The sequence below is a fragment of the Triturus cristatus genome, chromosome 8 (assembly GCF_964204655.1).
Source record: "Triturus cristatus chromosome 8, aTriCri1.1, whole genome shotgun sequence".
In the NCBI taxonomy this organism is placed as follows: Eukaryota; Metazoa; Chordata; class Amphibia; order Caudata; family Salamandridae; genus Triturus; species Triturus cristatus.
Window position 1 is genome coordinate 316,223,824 of NC_140591.1, and position 25,020 is coordinate 316,248,843.

The following is a 25,020-nucleotide window of genomic DNA, read 5'->3' on the forward strand; positions in this document are numbered from 1 at the left end:
TTCAGTGGAATGCTGGCGCAGGGGATATTCACAAGGTGAGGAATCCACAGGCAGATGTATCCATCAGAATACGGCAAGCAGCATCTAAAGCAAGGGGCGTGGCCACCTTTAAAGTGGTCTTGCATCTGCGAGAGTTTGAGCTATTGGCATTAGAAATGACAAAGCCTTTTATATATGTGTTTCTTTGAAAAACACATAAATAAAAGGCATTATCATTTACAATGGCAATAGCTTACAATGTCGCAATTGCGAGACTTATTGCATTGAAAATGATTGTTATTATTGTTTGTAGTCTTTACTATTGGCAGGGCAATCCGTAATTCCTGTCATGGCCACCAGCTGTCGGAGAAATAGCTTCAGTGGAGCAGTAATATTCAGCCAGCAGAAATTAAACAATGGCGAGCGGCCATCGTTGCAGCAATAATTTCGTGCACATGAAACCAGTGGACGACACAGTGGTGAACTCGGCTACATTCTTCAACGTGCGCCACACTTGAAGTGGAACATTGTGAAGAAAGAATGGCACAACTACCTAAATACGCATTACTGCCTGAAGATAATCTTAAAGTCTCTTCCAGCCCATGCAAGCAGTTAGCAACTCCAGCACCTTGAAACCCTTACGGGCAAAATATAAGTGCCGGGACACCAGAGTACCTGCTTGTTTCTGAGAAGTGCCAGTACTCTCCAATTAAAAGTATTACATCAATCTTGAGAAGGGCCGGTACTCTCCCTCTCAAAAAAAAAAAGTGCCGGTACTCAGTACCGGCCCATTTAACGCACTGCTTACGGGTGATTAGCCGCGCTTTACAAACCCTTAATTGATTGCTAATTATAATAAAGTGGTACTGCAGACTAAAATCATCATCCTTTTTTACACGCTATCAAACTTGGCCTGGAGAGCCGTCAGGGATACGAAGGGGATATAGGTCACAGATGGCTCATTCAGTAAATCAGGAAAACAAACTGTAACCCTTTTGCATACAGCTTACGAACTTAAGTCAGTTTTATGTGTTGGAAACTATGAGCATAACTCCAAATAGGCAAGGATGCAGAAGTAAACAAAGGGTTAACACACAGACGTGAAAACGCGGGGTTTGTGGAGCGGGGAACTGCGAATGTTTAGAACAAGACATAACACAGATCAAAAAAAAAAGAGAAAAAAAAGAGAAGTCTTTCGTTCTCGTTACCTTGAACCATGAGGATGGGCTCCTTCCCGCCCCCGTGCGCCAGCATCTCCTGGCGGTAGCGCTCTCCCATGGCCCTGCGGGAAGAGACGGATACCGTTACAGCCACCTGCATGCTGGACACGCTCGGCTTTCAGCGCCAGCTGCCGCAGCTGTCTCTGGTTTCTGCGCGAGGCAGATAGCGCTACATGTCTCGTGAACTCCAGGCATCTGCAAACAATGGCGGCCTTCATCGCAGGCCGACTCCCAATCCCAAAAACATACTTGTGATTCTAAATTACAGCACGCTGAAGGACACGAGATGTGCTTGATATCAGAACACCCGCTGCTGCCTTCACTGGAGGGCTCGTCTTACTCTGACCCCCTCTCTCTGCCCTTCAAACAATCAATTGAAAACACTACACACACAGCATTTTTAGCAAAACAAAAACAGGCGGGCTAACAGGATTTGCAAAGAGGGAAACAAGCTGATGCGGTCATTGGGAATACAGCTGCTGATCTTAAATGCTCATCTAAGTTCACAGGCGCAAAATGTACATCACAGACATGAAAGCAAGACTGACCACAAATATGGGCCCAAAATGAGCAAAAGGGTCATATTTTCAGCAATCAGTGACATACTTGCGGGAAAACGTCGCTTAAGTTTGGTATATATTTTTCGGGTCAATGCTCCATCCGTCTGCAGGTTCCCCACTGTTAGAACCGCTTTCAGAAGGCCACGGGGCAAACAGGTATTACTGGGCCCCTCCGAGGGGGCTGGGGCCTTTTACTCCTGATATCCCAGGCCCCGACTTACTATGGATTCCGAGTAACAGAGCCAAGTGCCCCTTCTGCACATGACTCTCAGGGGACTCCAATGCTACCTCGGGTGGGGCTGGGGAGGTGTGGATCAAGGATATTGAACACAGGCTCACATTTCAAAATGCACACAGCAGCAGGAATGAATCACTGTCCAGCTAAATACTCACTTTTATAAAATAATGATAATAAAAAAATAAGTATTTTATTTTCTACTGCTATCAGCATAAAGGAAAAATACAACATTCACAAATAATCACACAGCCTCCTCTGAGGTCGGGGCTCCAGTGTTTCCTTGGTGATTACCTGTGCAACTCCCTCACCTTAGTGATGATGGTTATTCTCCATTCAATATTGGTACCATCCAGGGTATGCCCCACTGGCAGGCAGAGTTTGAAGAGTGAACTTTGACTCTAACTTAAAGTCAATAGTGTTCCAGAGCTGATAGGTCCGAAATCAGTCTTACCAGCACGGCAAGGAGGGGGCAGAGCAAGGATTGACACTTTGCCCGACTGCTGCTCTGAAGGAGCTGCTTTCTGATTTGCTGAGCTGCTGTGCTGGCTGCTGCTCCCTGCCATGCCGAGGACAAGGACTGGAGCCACCTAACTTGAACCTAGAGTGACACCAAGGACTTCCTGGCTTGCCCCCTGTTGTGAAGTCTCAGGGGAATCAAAGACTTCCTGCAACCCTGCTGCTGGTCTCTGCCATCTATGAGTCCTCTCTTGTCTGAGGTGTCAATCCAGTCCTGAGCCTCAGAAGTGGGTTCTGCAGCCGTTTTTGTTTCAGAATCGACGCAGTGACAACTTTGAGCTGACTGGAACCATTGTATTGCCCTTTGAAACCAACGCAGAAGCCGATCGACGACATCACCTCAACGGACTATGCGGCTCAACTCCGACGGACAGCGTGGCTCCACATCGATGTAACACCTGGATCGTAAAGGGGTTCAATGCTACAGCCTTCATCGACTGATCAGATTGGTGCCGACTTGACAATTCCTTGACTCCTCGCATCGAGTCTTCGACGATGACGCTTGCTCCATCCAAGGTACTTTGTCAGCGGAACCTGTCTGAGTCCTGTAGCCGGACTGCCCTCCATCACGGTGGGCCTGAAGAACAAGTTACTTACCTTCGGTAACGATGTATCTGTAAGAGACATACATTACATATAGATTCCTTACCTTAGAATTACCCCCAGGCGTCAGATTGGATCCGGAGAACTTTCCTCTTAGCAGTACCCATGGGCATAGGAAGGTGGCATCCGTCGAATCTGCGTCCATTGTCAGCGTCGTGGTCGCCGGGATGACGTTGCGGTGTCTACTTAGACACCGCCCCTGCGCGCTGACATCAGTTATGACATGACTTTCCACGCCAGAAGCGCAGAGCCATCCAAGACACTGACCACTGGTGCACATAACTAGGGCACTGAAAGTGAGTCCCTATCCCTAAAAGTCAGTTCGCAGAACAGGGAGGATGGGTGGGGCGATAAGGAATCCATAACAAATGTATGTCTCTTACAGATACATCGTTACCGAAGGTAACAAACTTGTTCCTCTGAAAGACACCATTAGTCATAGATTCCTTACCTTAGAATAGATACCCTAGCAATGCCAACCCCAGAGGTGGGTCTGCGAACTAAGTTCACACCAGAAAGTCCTGCAGAACAGAACGGCTGAAGTAGCCATCTCTCCGGACTTGGCTGTCCAGGAAATAATGTTTGGTATACGTGTGCAAAGAGGCTCACGTGGCTGCCTGACAGATGTCAAGGAGTGGAAAGCAGTAGTAGCTGCTGTTGCCCTGGTGGAGTGGGCACGCAGGCCCAATGGGGATTCCTTCTTTGCCAAGGTGTAGCAGATTTTAATGCATAGGGCAACCCATCGAGAGATGGTGCGTTTTTGTACAGCCCGAACTTTCTTAACCCCCACATATCCAACAAAGAGTTGGATACCCAGAAATCTTTAGTGCGGTCTAGCTAGAAAGAGAGCACACGTTTTGCGTCCAGAAAGTAGAGTCTCTCCTCATCCTTGGAAGGGTGCGGAGGGGGGAAGAAGGTGGGCAAAATGATGGTCTGTCCTATATGGAAAGAGGTAACCACTTTGGGAAGAAAAGCGGGCCTTGTGCAAAGAACTACTTTGTCCCGATGAACAGCAAGAAAAGGAGGTTTGGAAGACAGAGCCTGAAGCTCACGCAAAGAGCAGAGGTGATGGCGACAGGGAAAGCGGTTTTCAGAGTAAGGAGTCTGATAGGACAGTTATGTAGCGGCTCAAAGGGAGCACACATAAGTAATGTCAAGACAATATTCAAGTCCCACTGGGACATTATGAAAGGAGGAGGGAAGAGATGAGTAATACCCTTTAGAAATCTATTTACAATAGGGGACTTGAAAAGAGAAGGCTGATCAGGAAGGCAAAGAAAGGCTTATATGGCTGAAAGGTAGCCTTTAAGAGTGCCCAGGGCACAGCCCTGCTGGGCCTAAGAAAGTATATACAAGAGAACCTCCGAAAGAGGGGCAGAAAGGGGATCCACAGCCTTAGCTGTGCACCATGCCACAAACTTGTTCCAACTGCAGGCGTATACCGTCTTAGTGGAGGGACGCCTGGATGCCAAGATGACATTACAGACTTCAGGTGGAAGGTTAAAAGCTGTCAACTGTCGCCGCTCAATCTCCACACAAGGAGGTGGAGGCTGGACAGGTTCGGGTAGAGGGCACTCCCCAGCTGCTGCGACAGAAAATCCTCCCGAAGAGGCAGTCTGATCGGAGGATCGATGGCCATGTTCTAGAGCTCTGGGTACCAGACTCTTCGTGCCCAGTCCAGAGCCATAAGAATGACTTGGGCCCGGTTGTGCTTGATATTCTTCCGCACTCTGGGTAGAAGTGGTACAGGCGGAAAGGTGTACAGGAGGCCGCAGTTCCAATCGCGACAAAAAGAGTCGCAGAGCGAGTGCCGCCTTGCAAATTCCAAAGTGCAGAATGGCTGACATTGCGCGTTCTCTGCTGTGGCGAAAATATCTAACCAAGGCTCTCCCCACTGCTGAAAGAGACCTTGTCCCACCTCCGAGTGAAGACGCCATTCGTGATCCATCATACACCGGCGGCTGAGTTCGTCCACCCTGGCGTTCAGAGAACCGACCAGGTGTTGAACCACCAGGGATGTTCCATCCATGTCCAAAGGCGAAGAGCCTCTTGACATAATGTCCACTACCCCACCCGCCCTGTTTGTTGCAGTACCACATGGCGGTGGTGTCAGAAAGATTACCCTGAAGCTGTGCCCACTGGAACATCAGGTCCCATCTGCAAAGGTTGCAAAGGTTGCATATGCCACCTGGCATGATCCACCAGCAGGATCCACCAGCAGGATGCAGGAAGCCATGAGGCCCAGCAGCCTCAGAGTCAATCTCACTAAAATCCAGGATAGAGGCTGAAACATTGGTATCATAGCCCGAAAATCCGGGACTCGCTGCTCGGGAGGATAAGCCGGAAACTGCGCTGTATCCAAAACTGCTACGATGAAAAGGAGCTTCTGAGAGGGAATCAGGTGTGAATTCGGCATGTTGATAGTGAACTCCAGTGAGTGCAGGAGGTCCGCCGTAGTCTGGAGGTGGAAGACGACAGCCTGGGGCTAGCCCGCCTTTAACAGCCAGTCGTCGAGATAGGGGAAGACTGGAACCCCTGATCTGTGCAGATGAGTTGCAGCCACCGTCATCACTTTCGTGAACACCCAAGGGGCGCTGGTAAGGCCAAAGGAGAGCATGGTAAAATGCTCGTGGCCTACCGTGAACCGTAGGTAACGCCTGTGGGCTGGCAGGATGGGGATATGGAAATATGCGTCCTGCAAGTCCAACGTTATCACTAAGGCACCAGGGTCGAGGGCAGACAGGACCTGAGCCAACGTGAGCATCTTAAACTTCTCCTTCCGGAGGAAGCGGTTGAGGGCCCTGAGGTCTTTCTTGGGGACCAGAAAGTAGTGGGAATAACAACCAAGACCGATTTCTGACACAGGGACCTTTTTGATAGCTCCATTGGCCAAGAGAGCTACAAGTTCCTGGCGGAGATGGGCCAAATGATCCTCCAACATGCCACGAAAGGATGGTGGCATGGAGGGAGGTGTAGTCTCGAAGGGGAGGGAGTAGCCCCTTCGGACTATCAGCAAAACCCACCTGTCCGACATGATGTTTTGCCAGTATCCCACACAGTAAGGGTATAACAGCTTCCCAAGGTAGTCCAGCTTCTTGGATTCCCTATCTGGGGGAGCAGTAGGGAATGCGCCCTTAGAGGACGAGGCTTGGACCACCAATCTCTCGGGGACGGTTGTTGGGAGAGGAAAAGTGAGTCGCCCAAGGCCGGGCGGTGGTGTCAGGCAATCATCCTGTCCACAAGAGCTCCTGTGCTGGGCTTGGACCAAGTGTCCAGAAGGACGTCAGTGAGGGCTTCATTAAAAGGCAGAAGGGGCTCCGAAGTAGCCGCTGCCAGTTGAAGTACCTCCGTTAGGAGGTTAGTCCTTACAGCCACCGTGGGAAGCTCAAGGCCCGAGGCCTCTGCCGCCCTATGCAACACCACTGCATAAGAAGCTCCCTTCTCCGTAGCCACGGTAGGCGGGGGAGCATGCCAAGGTCTGGGGAGGTATCCAAACCACTGGCATCACCCAGGTCTTCTCGCCAGTCCGGCTCTTCAAGCTGTTCAGCCAAAGGTTCCACAGTCCTCCTCACCCTCCCCTGATTGCCACTCAGGGAGGAAAGGAACACCAGGAATGAACATGGTTACAAGAGTACCCTTCGGTGCCAGTACCAACGTCGGTCCTGCGCCCTGTCCAAGTTGGGGTTGAGGCTGGGATCGATGCCGGTCAGCAACATGACTGACGTTGGGGGCGTTGTCACTGGAATCGGTACCGGGGAAGGCACCGTGAGGTAGACCGGCGTCGATCTGAATCCAGGCCTGGGTCCTCTGGGGAACTCTGGCACTGGGACCGGAGCCACTGGCATCGAAGGCCCAGGGCCCGTCACTGAGCCCATGGGGTCCGAAGGCACGCCAGCAGAGTCAGGCTGCCAAAGATGCAAGTGTGGAGCTGTCCCAGAAGCAGGCTCCGAAGATGGAGCCGGAGAGCAACGACGCTCCGGGTCCCGTCGGCTGACAGACGGGGCGAAGCAAAGAGTGACGGTGCTATTTCCCCTTATTGCGGTGCTTCGACTTACCCGAGGAGTGGAAGACGAATGGTGGTGGTGGCTTCGCAATCGGTCCCGAGACCTTCCTCTCGACCGGGACCTTGAGCGACGAGGAGCCGACTGCTGGGCCTCAAAAAGCTTTCAGGACCGCTCCTGCAAAGACTTCGGGTTCATGGCCCGACAGTCAGAGCAAGACTTTGGGTCGTGGTCGTGCTCCAGGCACCAGAGGCACACGAGGTGCGGATCCGTGACGGACACCACTTGTGACAAAAGTCACAAGGCTTGAAGCCAGTCCGACTATGAGATATCCCTTGTGCTACCAGGAGTCAAAGACTCAAAAAAGGCGTCGACAAAAGTCGAAAAAGGTTAGTCAAAAAGTGACTACGGGGCAAGCTCTCAATGGATCTGCGCTAGGCTGGTGTGGAAAAGAAAGAACGGATGTCTGCGCGCAGGGGCGGCGTCTAAGTAGACATAGCGACGTCCTCCCGGCGACCACGACGCCGACGACAGAGTCGATTGACACAACTTACCGACGCGCAGGAGTACTGATAAGAGAAACATTCTCCAGATCCAGCCTGACACCTGGAGGTAATTCTAAGGTAAGGAATCTATAACTAATGGTCTCTTTTAGATCTTTGGATTTGCCACGGTTTAGCGCGATCTTAAGAAACCTTTTAGCGCTATTGACTTCTAAGCACAGTTTTTGGTTTATTCTTTAAAAATTCATATGTCCGGTTCTACTTATAGGATTTTTGTCTTGATTATCTCATAAAATATTCTCTGTTATTCTAAACCTGTATGGAGTATTTTTGTGGTGTTTTCATTGTGCTACTGTAAGTGTGTTGCACAAATACTTTACACATTGCCTCTTTAGGTAAGCCTGACTGTTCTGTGACAAACTACCAGTGGGTGAGCACAAGTTATCTTTTAGTGTGTATCTAGCTTCCTCTGACTAGGACTGGGATCCCTACTTGAACAAGGTGCATATCTCTACCAACTAAAGACCCAATTTCTAACAGCCATCCAGCCAATTATGTTGGTCTAGTTCCCCCACCAAGACACTCGCCCTCCAGTGTTGGGGGAGATCACAACGGAATCCCACAGTGTTTCCACATGCTGGAAACACTGCCTGCGGAGGCACCATTGCAGGGCCGTTAAGTGCAGCCTGTGTGTGACTTGGAAGATGCAGGAAGCCAGCAGACCTAGGAATCTCAGGACTGGAACTTTGGAAGGATGAAACCATCTCCTGAATGTTCTATATCGTCTGTGACAGAGGAAAAGGGTGGTGTCTGGTACTAACTTTATAAACTTGAGTCGTTGGGAGGGCCACAGGTGAGATTTAAGCTAGTTGATCAAAAAAGCCCAGGTAGAATAGCAGAGATTCCAAACAATGCAAGATGCATGACACCATGTCTGGTGAGCTGGCTTTGAGGAGCCACTCGTCCAGGTACGGTAAAACAGGGAACCGTCTAAGATGGGCCAGATCAGCTGCTATTACCCTCATGAATCCTTGAGGTGCTAATGGGGCCATACTGCAATTTGGTAGTGCGTAGAACCCCTCACAAATCATAAATTACGTCCAATGCAACTGCAAGGTCAAGATGTGAAAGCATGTATCCACCAGTTCGAGTAACACCACTCATTCTCCAAGCTCCAACACTAGTTAAACTTGAGCTAGGGTCAACATGTTGAACTTTTTCTTTTTGGAGAAGAAGTTTAGCCTCTTGAGATCCAGAATCGGATACAGACCGCTGTCCTACTTGGGCACCAGGAAGTAACATGCATTACAATCTTAGCCCTTTTCAATCTCTGGCACTAACTCCACTGCTTTTTTTGTAGAGGAGGGCTGCCACCTCCTGCTGAAGAATAGCTAAATGTTCGGAAGAAGTAGGAGAATAGGGAGGAGGTGGGATGAAGGGTGAACCGGAAGGAAGGGAATGGTGTAGCCACTTTCTACAATTTGAAGAACCTACTGGTCCGAAGTAATGGCCTTCCATGCCGGGAAAAAGAGGGAAATTCGTCCTACGACAGGCACTGTGTGGGTTGGGGAAGGAAGGCCTGGTGCTGCAGGAGAAGAGAAAGAGGAGGAGGTTTTCAAGGTGGATCTGTGTTCCTTTCCTCGTTGCCATTCCATGTATGGTCTGATGAACAGGTTAGGCTACTGCTTGAGGGCTAGTTGGTATTGTCGGCAACAAAAGGCAGGTAGTCTACCAAAGACTTGAAAGTGATTAAAAGGCCGATAGTCTGTGTTCAGAGGCAGGAGCTGTAGTCCTAGGGAGTGTGCAGTGGCTCTGCAGCTCTTAAATAGCTCATGCTCCGATTCAGCTTTTATGCCAAACAAGTGTACTCCGTCAAAGGGGATCTCCATTAGATTGGACTGTCTAAGGAAAAGTTGGATGTCCACAACCAAGCATAATGTTGCACTGTGACTGAGGACCCACAGTTTGAGCGATGGGGTCTGCTGTGTCCAACTCAGATCTAATGATATGTTGAGATGCATTCTGGGTGTTGGCTAGGAGTTCCTGGGATTGGTCCTCCATGTCTGCTGGAACATGTGGTAGCATCATCTGGGCCATGTGCCATAACGCATGGTTATAACGTGCAAGGAGACAGTTCGCATGAAGAAACATGAGTGCCTTACTCACAGTAAAAAACTGCCTACTTGCCCCAGGCCTCCAGATTCACAGTCAGTAGGGTTGTAGGGAAGCCACCACCAGACTAGGCTCTTGAACAAGAAGCCCGGATGACTAAATTCTCTGGTGATAGGTATATGGAGAGAAAAGCTGCATTTTAAGGAGTAGGGCAAGAGCAGCAGGCCACGAGCCAGATGACCGCAGGTGTAGAGCAGGGCTTCTCCCAAGCTTCCACGATGGGTTCCAGCAATAAATCATTGAAGGGGCGGAGAGGTTCCGATGAGGCTGAAGAAGGCAGAAGAACTCAGTGAAAATGTTAGTATTCGCTTCAGTGGTAGGTATTTGTAAATCCAAAACCCTTGCAGCCTTAAGCATGATTTTGTGAAGATAGACAACTTCCGGTGTCGGTGGACGTGCAGTAAATTCCATGGCCAGCTCAGGGGAGGTATCTAAGCCCCTGGCTGACGAGAGATTTGAAAATCAAGATATTCCTGATCCTGACTAGTGCAAGGATCATAATATAGAGGATCCTAATCAGTTCCAAAAATCTTGTGGAGATGAGATCTGTAAGCCTCCTCTTTCATCAATCGCTGGGCAAGAGTGGATCTGGGACTCGATGTCGGGTTGTGGAACCAGCAGAGTTGCATCTGGCATCGAGGGAGGCAACGGCGAAGGAGGCGGACGAGGCACCGTCCAAGGCATCTGAGAAGCGAAGTGCAGGATCCAAAAGTGCGGTTCTGAAAGGCGTCACCTGGAATGGCAAGAACAGTAGTGTACGTGTAGAGGTTGCTGGACCCAATGGAAAACCGGATAGCGTTGGTGCCGCCAGATTCGATCCTGAAGAACACCTCAATCCTGGGGAGTCGAAGGGCATGAATTGAAGTTCATCTTCCTGCTTGAAGCCTGAACAACCAGACTCTCTAGAGTAGGATGTTTAGAGAGGAAATTAGGGTCTCCAGGCACTGGTCTGTGATGTCTTGCCAACCGTATATTCACCACTGGACAAGAACAGGGCTTTGACCAGTTGCCCATTAAGATGTCCTCGAGTGCTTCAGTGAACAGGAGGAGGGGCTCAGATGTGGTTGGGCCAGGCTGTAAGATTGCACTAAGAATATTTTTCTTAACCTCAATAGAGGGCAATTGTAAGCTCAGTACCTAGGCTGATTGCCAAATCATCTCAGCAATTTTACACTCTCTTCTGTAAGAGGTCCAAATGGCAAGTTCAGCCGTGTATCAGGTTAAGTATCAAGCCCACTGATCTCTTGTAAGTCCATGTAAAAAGTGTCAATCATAATAAGGGGTAAATCAGCCCCCATCCCCTTCATCATCATCATCTCTGAGTGGTGGCAGGCCCTGGTCAGAATCAGAGTAAGAAATATAATGGAGTCTCTAATCGCATGTACGCTCTAGTAGGGGCACAGGACTAGAATCAAGCTGCGGTGACCAGTTATGTTTTAGTAATTTCATAGCGCGATATCAGATGAGACAGTGCTGAAGTCAGTTCGGGATCATAAATTGGAATTAGCATCAGATCCTTCTCCGGCGACTTAAGTACTGGCACTGACAACGGAGGGACTGATTCAGGTTGTGGAGCCGAAGCCAGTACGGAATCTATAATGAGTCCAAGGGAGCCACAAGGCGCAGAGGAGGGATTCGCCAGCAATAATCGGACTGAGGGCCCAAATCATTGGAGCCCAAAAACCTTCGATCTGCTGCAGCATCGGCAATTGCTGAAGAAATTTGAGGTGCACTGGAGTACCTGCAGAATCGGCTCCACAACTGGACATCTGGAGGGAGACCAATTGATACGGTGACACCTTTGCGCCTTCTATTTAGATAATGTAGTGAGAGGGTGTCAAATCTAATTTATATCTGATCTTTGGCTTACTGGAGGACTTCGACCGTGAAGGAGTGAGCCCATGCCGACCATTTGGCAAGGAAGCAGGGCTTACGCAAGGCCAACAACTTCTTGTGTTCAGCAAAGCACAGCTGCACTTCATGGTCCCTGATCAACATCTGGTGCATGAGGACACTTGTAGCACAACTAAGAGCCGTGCCCCAAACACAAAAGACACCTTATGCAAGTCTGTGACAAACATCTGTTTTCTACAGTTGCAGCATGATTTGAAATCTGTAGTCTTAGGAGGGGACATTGTTCCCTAGCACACTGGATTTTTTCACTTTTAGGAGTCATAAGAAGGCCAATGAATTTGGAAGCAGAGCTCTAGATCCACGTCAGAATGCGCAGAAAGGAAATGTCAGCTAGCAGGTGTGGTTCGTATATGCGCCACCTGGAGCTACGCAGGAGCATTCCTAGAAAAAGCTTGCATAATCCAGTCTTTTATCTGGAGAGCATTCTAAGGTGAGGAATCTGCAGTTAGAAGTATCCATCACAATGTTAAAATACTGTATTAAAAGGAAATATAAACAATCCTAAAGGGGAACTGATTTTTAGTCCACTGGATATTTGGAACCCTAGGAGTGCTGATTGGAGGGCAATAGATCAGGTAGCACAATACATTAAGGAATGGATGAGGAGACCACTTGATAAAGATGAACTGAATACGATTTCCGAGTCAAAGAAAAAAAGTACGTACAACTCCCAACCTAGACCCAGAAATTATTACATTTCTCTTCAAGATGGGAAGATATACAAGAAAATAGTTGAAGCACTCACTGACATAGTGCCACAACAGGTTCTTGGTTATATTGAGTAACTTAGTTCGAATATTTGATAGGGCTTAGGATGCTCATGTTAAAGGAGTAGGAGTGGATTTTGTTTTTTGAAAGGTGAGAAGCAGTATTTATTTTGTATAAGTAGTGGTAATGCAGGACTCATCGTTGTATGCAAGAAAGCGACACTCATGAAAATAAGTCTTGTATGGGAGATTTAGCCAACAAAGATAGAAACCATGGAGCCTAAGTGTTCTTTATTTGGAGAAGTTATGGGGGAGAATATTAGAAAATCTGGATCAATCTTCACAGCCTTTGATCAGATTTGGAGACCTTAAAGAAGAGTTTTTGGAAGGGGCTGTGCTTTTGGATGGGCTGGAAGAAGAGGACTGTCTTCCATCCACGGCTCTTGAAGGCCCCAATTCAGTTATCAACAAAGAGGTAGCTACTGGAGTTTCCAACTGACACCAGGGTTTTCACTTAGAGGGGTAAACGTGGTAGAGGCAGGAGTTGAAGGGGAAGGTTGCAATCATTTACAAACACCCAGGGTGAGTAAGTGACGTTCACTTGTTTTTCCCATGGAAAGGTGGAAGGAAAGTTGAACAATTGGGAGGAAGCAACCCATGAGATTTTGAATTGGTAAGAGGGTCCAGAATAGAGTTTACAGAATGCCTTTGTGTGGTCAGAGGAATAGATACATGTAGTTGATTCAGAGTTGAAGCACATGTTGCAAAAGGGTGCAACTGTAGAGATAGGAGCAGGAAGGAAGGTATTTGTCAATAGTTTATTCCTGGTAAAGTAAAAGACAAAGGCCGGAGGGCGATGATAAATTTAAGGAGTCTAGGTTTGTTTCCTTCCATTAGTTTTCTCCCCAGTTCCGTAGTGTTTCATCAAAGTTTTACGTCCAGTAGTTGCCTTTCTAATGGATGAGAATTTATCTGGGCAAAATTTTGCTTATGTCTCAAAACTCGCAGGAGATTTAAAAGCATTTAGTTTTGGTGGGGGAACTTCTGGAGGATTTAGGTTTTATTGTGAATGTAGAGAAATAACATATGGTTCCGACAAGAGAGTTAGATTTCTTAGGTTTTCAGGTGGACACAGTTGAGGTTTGTTGAGGCTGCCAGCCAAGTAAGTAAAGATGGTGCAGAAAGAATTTCTAGGGACAATAAAGAAGAGACGTTTCATTAGCATCCATAGCTCAGATAACAGACCTCTTATCTTTCTCTGTCCAGGCAATATTCCTTGGATTACCACATTGCAGGGCCTTGCAAAGAGTAAACACAGAGAGTTTGAAGAAAGGCTTATGTAATACGGGCAAGGTAGAGTTCACAGAGGAAGCAAATTTGGAATTATGTTGGCGGTTAGAGATCTTGGATGCCTGACATGGTAGGACAATTTTGGAGTGCCTCTAGATTTTGTTCTAGGGTCAGATCGAGCACATCAGGCTGAAGCGCAAGATTTGGGGACCTGGAGGCACAATGATGATGAAGGCAGGTTGGCTTGCGTTGAGCATTTTCAAGGAAATGTCAAAGAGTCTGTCTGTGTTGCTAAGAACAGACAATGTAACAGCCATGAGTTACGTAAATAGGTCGGAGGGAACTCTTTCAAAGAGGTTAGTGGATCTGGCTTTAGAGCTCTAGGATTGTTGTTTGGAGCACAATATTGTACTAAAAGCAGAGACTCTACCAGGTTTAGAGAACTAGGTGGCATATTGGAATTCAAGCCTTGTGAAGGATTGCAGCAACTGGAAGCTGAAGCCATTAGTTGAAGCCCGTATCAGGGCGTGCTAGCAGTAGATGCATTCTGCAGGACTGAAGAGGGAACACAGGTTCTCGATGATTCAGAGTGTTCTAGTAATAGTCAGGAGACAGAAATGTCATTTAGTTTTGGTGACACTGTTCTGGGTGTCACAGCTATGGCTCCCAGGTGTCTTGGAGTTGATGGTGGAGGAATCACTTATTATTATTAAGATTTTCTAGAAGGTTGAGAAGGAGAAGGGCATCAGCTGGTTTTGTGGGATGCTCAACCTTTGTGACTGGAGAATAGAAAGTAATCTGGAGCATTCAGAGGGGCTTTGTACAGTCTGCAAAACTACTATGGAAATCTTGGATTTCAGGGACAAAGCGCAGATACAGAAATGCATGGAATGCCTGGGTTTACTGGTGCAAGGAGAGGGCTTTGAATCCCATGGAGGCATCTGTGGTAGAGGCAGCAAATTATTTGGCAGATTTATATGAAAATGGTTTGTGATACAGGATGATAAATGGTTACAGATCTGCGATGGAGGCAGGTCACAGGTTGGTGAATGATAAAGTGGGTTTGACGGGAGGCGTTCATTTGCACAATAATGAAAGATATTTATTAAAGAAGCCCGCCACGGTTCACATATATTAGTATGTGAGATTTAATTTTAGACTTTATGAAATGTGTCCTTCAAATAGGTTTATAGGATTAAAAGAGTTGACTCGAAAGTTGGTCATGCTTCTATGTTTGGTGTCTTTTAAGAGGGTTTCAAATGTGAAGGCGCTAGTGAGTCCTAACAGGTATTACATGACTTGAGGTGTACATTTCAAGATTTGGAAAAGGACGAAGACTACTATAGACTCAGTGCTTTATACTAGATGATGAGTATCCAAATTTCTGGTGCATGAGAGAAATTGAGAGTCGTACACAGCAAAAAAGGAATGATTGAGAGCAGCAGCTTCTGATTTATTATTTCAGACCATTTAAAGGGGTGGCTGCGGCTACCAACCCAAAACATTTAAAGGCAGTGATACAGGAGGAAGGCACTGGCTTAGCTAGGTTGAAAGAAAATTCAAGATTTGGCAGTCTAGTCTAAAAGTAGTCGGAAGACGTTTTTAAAGGCAGACAGTTAGTCAAATGAAAGTGTTTTTCAAGATTCAATTTGAAACTGTGGAGCATGTGCCTGAACCCAGGTTGTAGGGCTTTGAACATGCATATTGGTAGCCTCCATGGTTATAATAAACGTGCGATTCTTATAATGTAAAGTCTAGTGAATTTCGATGTTATTAAAGACATGGAAGCTGGAGGACACTATCCCTTCCTCTCATCCTAGTTGTTTGAAAAATAAACGGAAATAAGGAGGGTTGTGTTACAATGTCTTAGTTTGTATCGATTCAAAATTGTGGTTAATCTGATCCATAAATAGAGATTAAGTTGTTTCTGTTAGTTTTGAAATATTTTGAGGGAAATATTGCGCTGATGGTCAACATGCCCGAAAGTGCTGTCAGGCAGTGGAGTTAAAGGTGGTTCATAGTAGTATGAAGTTTGGTTTAAAACGTTCAGCATCATACAAAGCAGAGGATCCTGGAATGTCTGGAGTTTATATAGTGTACTGTCAGCATTCTAAGTTCTGTTTGAATTGCTATATTCAGTAGTGTTCTTTTAAGTGCTGCAAGAGAATGCATAATGTTAGCCTACGTGTCTTTAATAAAAACCTACATTCTCAAGGTATTACATTATGACAATCACAATTTGATCCTATAGAACATGAACCTCAGAATGAATACTCATAAAATATTCGCTAGTCTCCCACTATCAAACCTAACAAACAAACATGTTACTTACCTTAGGCAATGCTGTTTTTGGTGGATACTCTGTCTAACCACAGATTCCTCACCTTGTTAATACCTCCAAAAGTCATACTGGATCTGAAGATTTATCTCAGCGCTGCTCCAGTGCAATTGCAGGTGGAGTTAAGTGGGTGAGCGTCATCATTGTCCCACGCTAGAAGTGACAGTGGAGGGACAACATGCGTGGACTTCAGATTCTTTCATGACTTTGTCTGTGTCATTGGACGTGGACCTTAATAGCTCATCAGACATGACAGTGTGCAGATCTTTAAATTGGGATCTTTTTATGGATGGAAAAAACAGTCCATTGCACAGAGCGGGCAGGTGGGAGGGCAGGAGGAATCTGCAGTTAGGTAGAGTATCCCCCAGAAAGAGTGCTACCAAAGGAAAGTACTTTTTTCTTCTTCTGGATACATCAAACCACAGATTCCTCACCTTGTCAATAGATACTAAAGCAATATGTACCAAAGTGGAGGGTCTGTGGAATATCTCAACCCAGAAAGGCATACAGGATTGAACAGACAAAGTACCCTACCCTCCCAAACCATGGCTATCAAGGTAGTAGTGCTACATGAATGTGTGAATTGACACCTACGACACGGCCTAGCAGATATTCAGAAGAGGCACTCTGCATGCCATTGCAGTAGTAGCTCTTACACTCTCCTCGAGATGCTTCTTAGCCAATGCATAGCAGATTTTTTATAGAGGACTATCTACCTGGATATGGTCTTTTTTCACACAGCCTACCTCTTCTTCATCCCAGCAAACCCCACAAAGAGCTGATCGTCCACCCAATGGTCCTTAGTACGACTGATGTAAAAGCACAGAGTTCTTTTGGGGTGCAATCGATGAAGCTTCTCCTCCGCTTTTAAAGGGTGAGGTAAAGAAAGCTGGAAGGCTGATGGATTGTCTGACATAAAAAGACAGTGCAACCTAAAACAAGAATGCCGCCCTAGTCCACAACACCAGATTGTCTGGGAAAAAGGAAGCTTGCGATGAGATGAGGTTCTCGCTGTGAGGTAGACTGTTTTGAGAGTCAGCGGCAAAGTGAGGACCAAATAAATTAAGGTCCCCTGCAGCATCATAAAAAGCCTGAGTGAAAACATACAGGCCAGTGTTTTAACAAAATGCATCACACAACAGGTGATTTAAAGGACTGTTGGTCTGGTAATGCAAAAAGGCCTTCAGTGCTAACAAATAATATTTCACAGTGCCCACTGCAAGGCCTTGCTGGGCTAAAGGAAACACAAAAAATAAACATCTGGAAACTTTGCCAGTAATGGGCCAGTATGGTGGGAATTACACCAGGCCACAAACTTATCCCAGTGTCTGGCGTAAACTGTTTTGGTAGATGGACACTTCTAGAATGATGTTGACTACTTTGAAAGGGAGGTTGAGAGGAATTAATTGTCGCCGTTCAGTCTCCACACACCCATATAAATGTAGATTGCACATATATGCACAGGTATATGTGCAAGACCCTGCATGGGAGCTGCTACACAAGAGCCTCCAGAAGCAGCAGCCCGAGCGAAGGACAGTTCCTCATGCATAGAATTTCGGGGCACCACACTCTCCTGGCCCAATCTGAATTCACTAAGATGACTTGGGCCGGTCATTCCTAATCGTCTTTAGAAATCTAGGAGAGCAGGCAGAGGAAGCTCTGATATTATAGTTCTTGCCAGCTCTTCTCCTATCAGGTGCTCTTTCTCCGCAAAAGCGCCAAGATACTCCTTGGAGTGAACGTTGCGCTATAAGGAAGGAAGGCAGGCCTACAAAAATCCTGAACTCCACTCTCAGAGAGCGGGTTTTTGGGAACTCCTGCATGCAAAAGTGTTGACAATGCACGACCTCGGGGGTGGCAAAGAGATCGAGCCAGGTTCTCTCCACTCCTGGCAGACACCCTTTGCCACCTTCTGTTGTAGGTGCCATTTGTGATCCGCAAGGTGTTGTTAGCTTGTTGCAATTACACATGGCTGTGGTGTTGTTCCAGAGGTCCTGGGCCAGCTTCCCTTTAATGGATGGCTGGAAAGCCTTCGATGCCTGCAGGCCATTTAACTGGCCCTAGAAACAGTTAAGGGCACTAGCTTCCACCCAGTGTCCAAATGCACTGGAAGAAAGGAACTGAAGTCAGAGTGCAGGGGTGACACATATATGTGGCTGCGGTGTCACATCCGGGGCAGAACAAAGCTGACTGGGAGTCGCCCAATGCCATCTGCTGGGAAGTTGGGGCAATGTTCAGAAAACACGTTGGTTCCACTCTGGCATCTTTGGGTATTCACAAGGTGAAGACTTTGCGGTTAAAAGTATCCATCAGAGAATGGAAATATACAAAGCAAAAGGAAAAATAACACAAACTAAAGGAATTAAAACAATCCGCCACACTCAAACTTACCTTCCACACCAAGAAAATGAATAGTGTACGGGGCACATTATAAAGGATGGTCATTTTATGTAATATGTACATCAATGAACTTTATACAATAATTAATGTACACCCAAGCCAGCTTTTACAGATAGTCATAATAATCACATTTGTATTTTTAAAAGAAGAAGAATAGGCCTGTATGGTTGTAAGGGGGTAAATGAGACACTTAGTGTAACATATTGCTGTGGTTTGCAAGCCAACAGGGTAAACATTTCATCATAGTTTTTGTTTCATGTCTTGCCCAGCAGAATTGAAACCATCACCCTGGGTTATTTACAACCAATACCATCTGTAGGTAATCAGAGTGGACCAAGTTGACCAAGACTACCTGTATATCATCACTAACCACCTAATAACCATTCCTCGTAAACAAGAGGTTTGGATAAAGAGCCAAATATCTTAGTAGTTAAGTTGCTTTATGAAGGCCATGGATTGGACTGAAGGGCACTGCATTAAGCACACAATCAATCGGAATGTGGCAGTGAGCATTAAGTATGCTGTCTTCCCAACATGAGTACCTCCACTATGGAAATTCCAACATAAGTACCTGCACTATGGAAATTCCAACATGAGTATCTGCACTATGGACATTTTAAGTGGGTAGTTATCGAATCCAACCTAGTAACTATTTGGAGGTCTAATAAATATGCACGAGGCAGCAGACATGGCTCCTTCCACAAAGTGCAAAGTGCTCAGTGTAATAGGTCAAGGGTTTAACTGTAAAGTAAAGATAGGGGGCATAGAGGTATCCTATTTATTGTCGTGAGGCCATACCCGTGCACAGAACTCAACTGGAACAGGAGGATGCAGGTGGGGGCCCACAGCACTAATTTTGAGGACTGGCACTTATTTTTCCTCATCAGACTTATTCCTAGAGCAATCAAGGGAAAAACACACAAGAGGGCGGAAAAACGTGACAAACGGAGAAAGCAGGAACCTGCATGAGTGAGATAAAGGGGCATGGAGTGTTTGGTAGTGGATTAAAGGTGCATGAGGCAAAATCAAGACTAAACAGCCTTGAGATTTGGCACCCCAACACTCATTAGTACTGATTGTGGGATTTTAAATCAAACTTTGGGCCCCAGGCCTTCTTTTACAAATTAAGCAAAGCCCATGCCCCTGCTTTTCATAAATCCGAGCAATTAGAGCAACTGCACATGTGTAAATACCACAAACCTCTTCACAACAGCTTTGTGATTTTTATACACATGGGGAAAATGCACTCTACTCACCCCTCAATGTCATGGTCATTTCACAAAAGTAGTGCACAGGAGCACTCATGCACAGGCCCACTTATAGCATGCAACCTTATAAATGAAACCAGCTATTTCCAACTATTTCCACACAGTTATTATTTAAGATGCTACTGATAAATGTTTACGAGTAACAGGAACCAGGGCATGTTTACATAATATAAAAAAAGAATCATATTTAGGAAATAGAAATATTTGTCAAACTCAAATTGGCCTGTTGGGATAAAGTCAGCCAGCAAACCAATTTTCATTTATAAAGGGAGCTGCAGAGAGCCTCCTAATTTTAAAAGAAGAGAAATACAAACAAACCATACACTTGCCATTATTATTTGAATTTTGTACCTGTCAAATGGGTTTTTCACAAAACACTGCTTCCAAACCATGGACGCCACTGCCCTGGACATGAGGTAAGAATAGTATTTAGCACCATAGCCTACAAGATGGCTGAATCGCAGCTGCCAAGCCTAGAAAAGACAAACAGAAAACATATTTTAGCAAAAGAATCTTTGAAAAGTAACTCCTAGGGACATTAGAGAAGAGAAGTGTGATTAGGGGCCATAGCTCAGATAATAGAAATCTTAACTTCGACTGTCCAAGCAATATTCCCTGGAGTGTTACATTACAGAGGTTTACAAAGAGTAAAAGCAAACGGTTTGAAGAAAGGCTTATGGTATAGGGACATGGTAGTGTGACAGAGGAGGCAAATCTGGAATTAGGGTGGTGGTTGGAGATTTTGAAAGCCTGAAATGGTAGGGCAATTTTGGAGTGCCTCTGGATTTTGTCCTAGAGTTAGATGTGAGCATGTCAGGTTGGGACCTGGGGACAGGTGGATGTTGGACTTTGAGGAGAGGCATCAACATATTATTTTTTCCCGATGACCAGGAGGAGTAATATGCTGCAATAAGTTTGATAGCAGGACGAGACCTTTGATGAATGTGTGACTTCAAGGCTCTCCGTCGTTAACACCTCCATATAGTCCACCTGACCTATGGTAAGTATATAGCTCATAGTAGTAAATATGGTTATACTACCACAGACCATCATTTGGACCCTGAAACTTGGAGTAGGCATTTCACTAACTTGTATTCGGAGGTATCGAAGCTTTTGCAAGAATCACTTGGGCTGATCTATGTTATTTTGAATCAACATATACCCTCCACTTTAATCTACACGAGACCAGGAAAGCTATTGTTGCAAATAAAACAGGGAAGGCACTGGTCCCCCACAAAATACCAGGGGACCTTTTGAAACATGATACAGCAGAGTAGGTGCCATATGTAAATCTACTGTGTAATGCAACGGTCACAGTAGCACCAGTTCAGACACATGGAAAAGGGCTGAAATAGAGCCCTTTATAAAAAAAAGGAAAAAGCAAGAACTAGCCAACTATTGGCCAATCAGCCAAATTGACACCGTGCAAAAAGTATATGCAAAACTGATTTTAAATAAGCTTAGCCACTGGATAGACTACAACAATATCCTTTCCCCGTGGCAAGCGGGTTTTAGATAGAGAGTTATTACGATCGATCAGGTTTTTAGGCTCCTTTGCATAGCATGGGATTATACCAAACTGAAGGGGGCGCATTTGCACATAGGTTTCGTTGATCTGAAAGCTGCTTTTGATCTGACACATGCTAACCCAAGCTCCTCATAATGTTTGTCCATCAAGGGCTCCAAAGCTTTCCAATGTGTAACATGGGGACAGGATGTGGCTTTGCGGTCACTTTGGAACTATGAAACCAGGTTAGAGCCTTGCGTCGAATATCATATGACTCCTAGGAAACCACTTAATCTGTATTTGACTAAAGCAAAGAAAACAAGCACTAGCAAACCCAATAGGTCTGGTCTATAAGAGTTTTTGGCTTAGGTAATGATTTGTAGCCATGCTGTACATCAGCATGGATGCTTTGCATTTTGGCTAACACCAATTTAAACAAGCACTGGCAAATCCAATAGGTTTCGACAATGCCCGCGCTACTGATCCTGTCAATGTGAATGTCAATGTTTTTTAGTCATGTTGTCTAGCAGCACATCCGTTGTTCAGCATGGCTGAAAGTTCTAAAAGCCCAGAATCCCAGGGTTGAGCCAATGCCAAGTCTCTTTGTCCACCAAGTTGAGTTTATTGTCCTGCTCCTCTGAAAACAGAAAAGCACTATGATGTGGTCTATCCTGGCCGCATCATAGCAAAAGTGACTTGCAGCCATGCTGAACAGCAGACGTGCTGCTAGACTACATGGCTAAAAGAAATTCACTTTGACAGGGTCAATAACTTGGGCATTGCTGAGATCTATTGATTTTTTTTCAGTGCTTGTTGGGTGTTGATGGGGTCTTGCTGAACAAATGCGGAAATGATAGTGAGAAACAGTTAAGAGGTTTTGAACTGAGGCGAGAATGTGGCATTAAGGCCCGAGCTGCCGACAGGGGGACTAGTTTTGAATCTCAGGGTTGGCTGAACAATTTGTGATTTGAGGCAAATCACTTGTACTTCCTCCTGCCTACTACAATGAATGTGTCATTGTGTAATGTAACTGGTGAGCACTTAAAGCGCTCCACAACATCGGCTAGTGTTAGCACTATGGCAAGATGGAGGACAGAACAAGCGCTCCAATACCATCGGATTATGCAAAAAAAACAAGATGATCAAAAAACGGGAGGGTATAAAACAGTGAGTGGTTAAGTGACTTAAAAATTAATAGATAAAAGATGGATAGATAGATAAATAATAGACAGACGGATAAAAGAGTGATCAAAGTGAAAATTCTCAAAAACAATGACACATGAAACACCCGGTTGCTGTTCAACTATGAAGATAGCAGTTGCCTGTTTAGAACGTATTCAAACTAATGTGTCCTGTGTGTGTTTATTTTTTGGGGAGATTCGAGAACAAACAGTTTCCCTACAGGAGAAAAACTGCAGCGTGAGTAACAGCAGAATGAAAGGCACTTGAAGACCCCTGTGAAAACTAGGTCTGCACTGCTCATTGTCCAACTGCTGGAGAGAGGATGTGGTCTAACGCCCAGAGCTGCTGACTTTGGGACTGGGGAACCAGGTTTGAATCTCAGCATTGGCTCAACATCCTGTGATTCTGGGCAAATTACTTAATCTACCGGGGGCTACCAAGAAATGAATGCATCCTTGTGTAAAGTAACTGGTGCTCATGTAAAGTGCTCCAATCCGTTTGGATTGAGTTAGCGCTATAAAAAACTGCACAACAAAAAAAAAACTAGTGGGAGACAGAGAGAGGATGCTACAACAGACAGTGAAAAAACAGGGAGTGAGAGAGCAACATAAAGAGATTGTGTTAGAAATGCGGTCTCTAGTTGGCAGTGTTTTGTACCCTATCCAAATTGGGACCCTCATTCTAGTCAGGGTGCACAAGTTACTACTTGTTTAACAATATATCTGTAAGAGACATTGGATAGTGATAGATTCCTTACCTTAGAATATTCCCAGGCATCAGACTGGATCCGGAAAGTTTTGTTAGCAGTACCCCTGCGCGTCAGTAGGTGGCGTTGTGTGGCTCCGCGTCTGTCACTGGCATCGTAAGCGCCGAGATGACATCACGGACACTACTTAGGCGCCACCCATGCGTGCTGACGTCAGTTCTGTACACGACTTTCCGCGCCACGAACGCAGAGCCATGCAAGAAACTGACCACTGGTGCCATGAAACTAGGGCCCTGAAAGGGATGACCTTAACCCTAGGAATCAGTTCGCAGAACGGGGAGGATGGGTGGGGCGGTAAGGAATCTATCACTAACTATGCATCTGAAAGAGACACGTTAGTGATAGATTCCTTACCTTAGAATAGATACCTCAGCAATACCAACCCCGGTGGTGGGTCTGCGAATAGATTACACCAGAAAGTCACGGAAAACAGAACGGCCAAAGAAGCCGTCTTTCCGGACCTGACTGTCAAGGCAGTAATGCTTGGTAAACGTGTGCAGCGAGGCCCACGTAGCTGCCTGACAAATGTCCTGCAAGGGGACGCCGCGTCCCTAAGCAGTAGTGGCTGCCATCGCCCTGGTAGAACGGGCACGCAGCCCCGCAGGAGGCTCCTTCTTAGCCAACGAGTAACAGGCCTTGATGCAGAGAACGACCCACCGAGAGATGGTCCGTTTGTGCACAGCCCGACCTCTTTTGGCACCCACGTAGCCAACAAAGAGCTGGTCATCCACCCGGAACTGTTGTGTGCACTTCAGGAAGAACGAGAGTGCACGTTTTGGGTCCAGACGGTAGAGCTTCTCTTCCTCTTTGGAAGGAAGCGGAGGCGGAAAGAAGGTAGGCAAAGTGATGGTCTGCCCGATGTGGAAGGGCGAGACAACCTTTGGCAAGAAAGAAGGATGGGTCCTTAAAACCACCTTGTCCGGATGAACAGAAAGGAAAGGAGGTTTAGAAGAAAGAGCCTGGAGCTCACTCACTCTCCTGGCAGAGGGGATAGCTACCAGGAAAGCCGTCTTGAGAGTGAGAAGACGCAAAGGACAGGTATGAAGGGGCTCAAAGGGGGCGCACATCAGATATGTCAAGACAAGGTTTAAGTCCCATTGAGGCATTATGAACGGCACGGGAGGAAACGTGTGCATAATACCTTTTAGGAAACGGTTAACAACCGGGGACTTAAAGAGAGAAGGCTGATCTGGAATCCGTCAAAGGCGTAGATGGCCGAAAGATAACCTTTGATAGTGCCCAGAGCAGAGCCCTGCTGGACCAAAGAAAGAAGGTAACAGAAAGACTTCGGAAAGAGGGGGAGAAAGGGGATCCACGGCCTTAGCTGTGCACCATGCCACAAACTTGTTCCATCTGCAGGCGTATACCGTTTTAGTGGAGGGACGCCTGGCTGGCAGAATGACATCACAGACTTTGGGAGGAAGATCAAAAGCCGTCAACTGTCGCCGCTCAATCTCCACGCATGGAGGTGGAGGCTGGACAGGTTTGGGTGGAGGACCGTTCCCTGCTGATGCGACAGAAGATCCTCCCAAAGAGGCAGTCGGATCGGGGGAGTAGCTCGGGTTACTAGTATCTTCGTGCCCAATCTGGAGCCACAAGGATGACTTGGGCCCGGTCGCGCCGAATTTTCTTCAGCACTCTGGGCAGATGTGGTATAGGCGGAAAGGCGAACAACAGACCGCAACTCCACTCGCGACGAAAAGCGTCACCTAGCGAGTGTCGCCTTGGAAATTCCAACACGCAGAACTGATGATATTGCGCGTTCTCTTCGGTGGCGAATAGATCTAACGAAGGCTCTCCCCACTGCTGAAAGAGACCTTGCGCCACGTCCGAGTTCAGATGCCATTCGTGATCCA

The 25,020-nt window shown here is 46.5% G+C and overlaps 1 protein-coding gene across 1 annotated transcript in view; it reads right to left on the bottom strand.

Moving 5' to 3' along the window:
* The window catches only part of MIPEP (mitochondrial intermediate peptidase), a 596,799-nt gene that overhangs the window by 148,259 nt on the left and 423,520 nt on the right, over nt 1-25,020 (bottom strand). Inside the window, exons 17-18 of the mRNA XM_085621596.1 lie at nt 20,061-20,182; nt 1,188-1,261 (exon numbers count right to left, since the gene is read on the bottom strand). Of these exons, the coding sequence (XP_085477722.1) occupies nt 1,188-1,261; nt 20,061-20,182 (196 nt within the window). The remainder of the gene's footprint in view (nt 1-1,187; nt 1,262-20,060; nt 20,183-25,020) is intronic.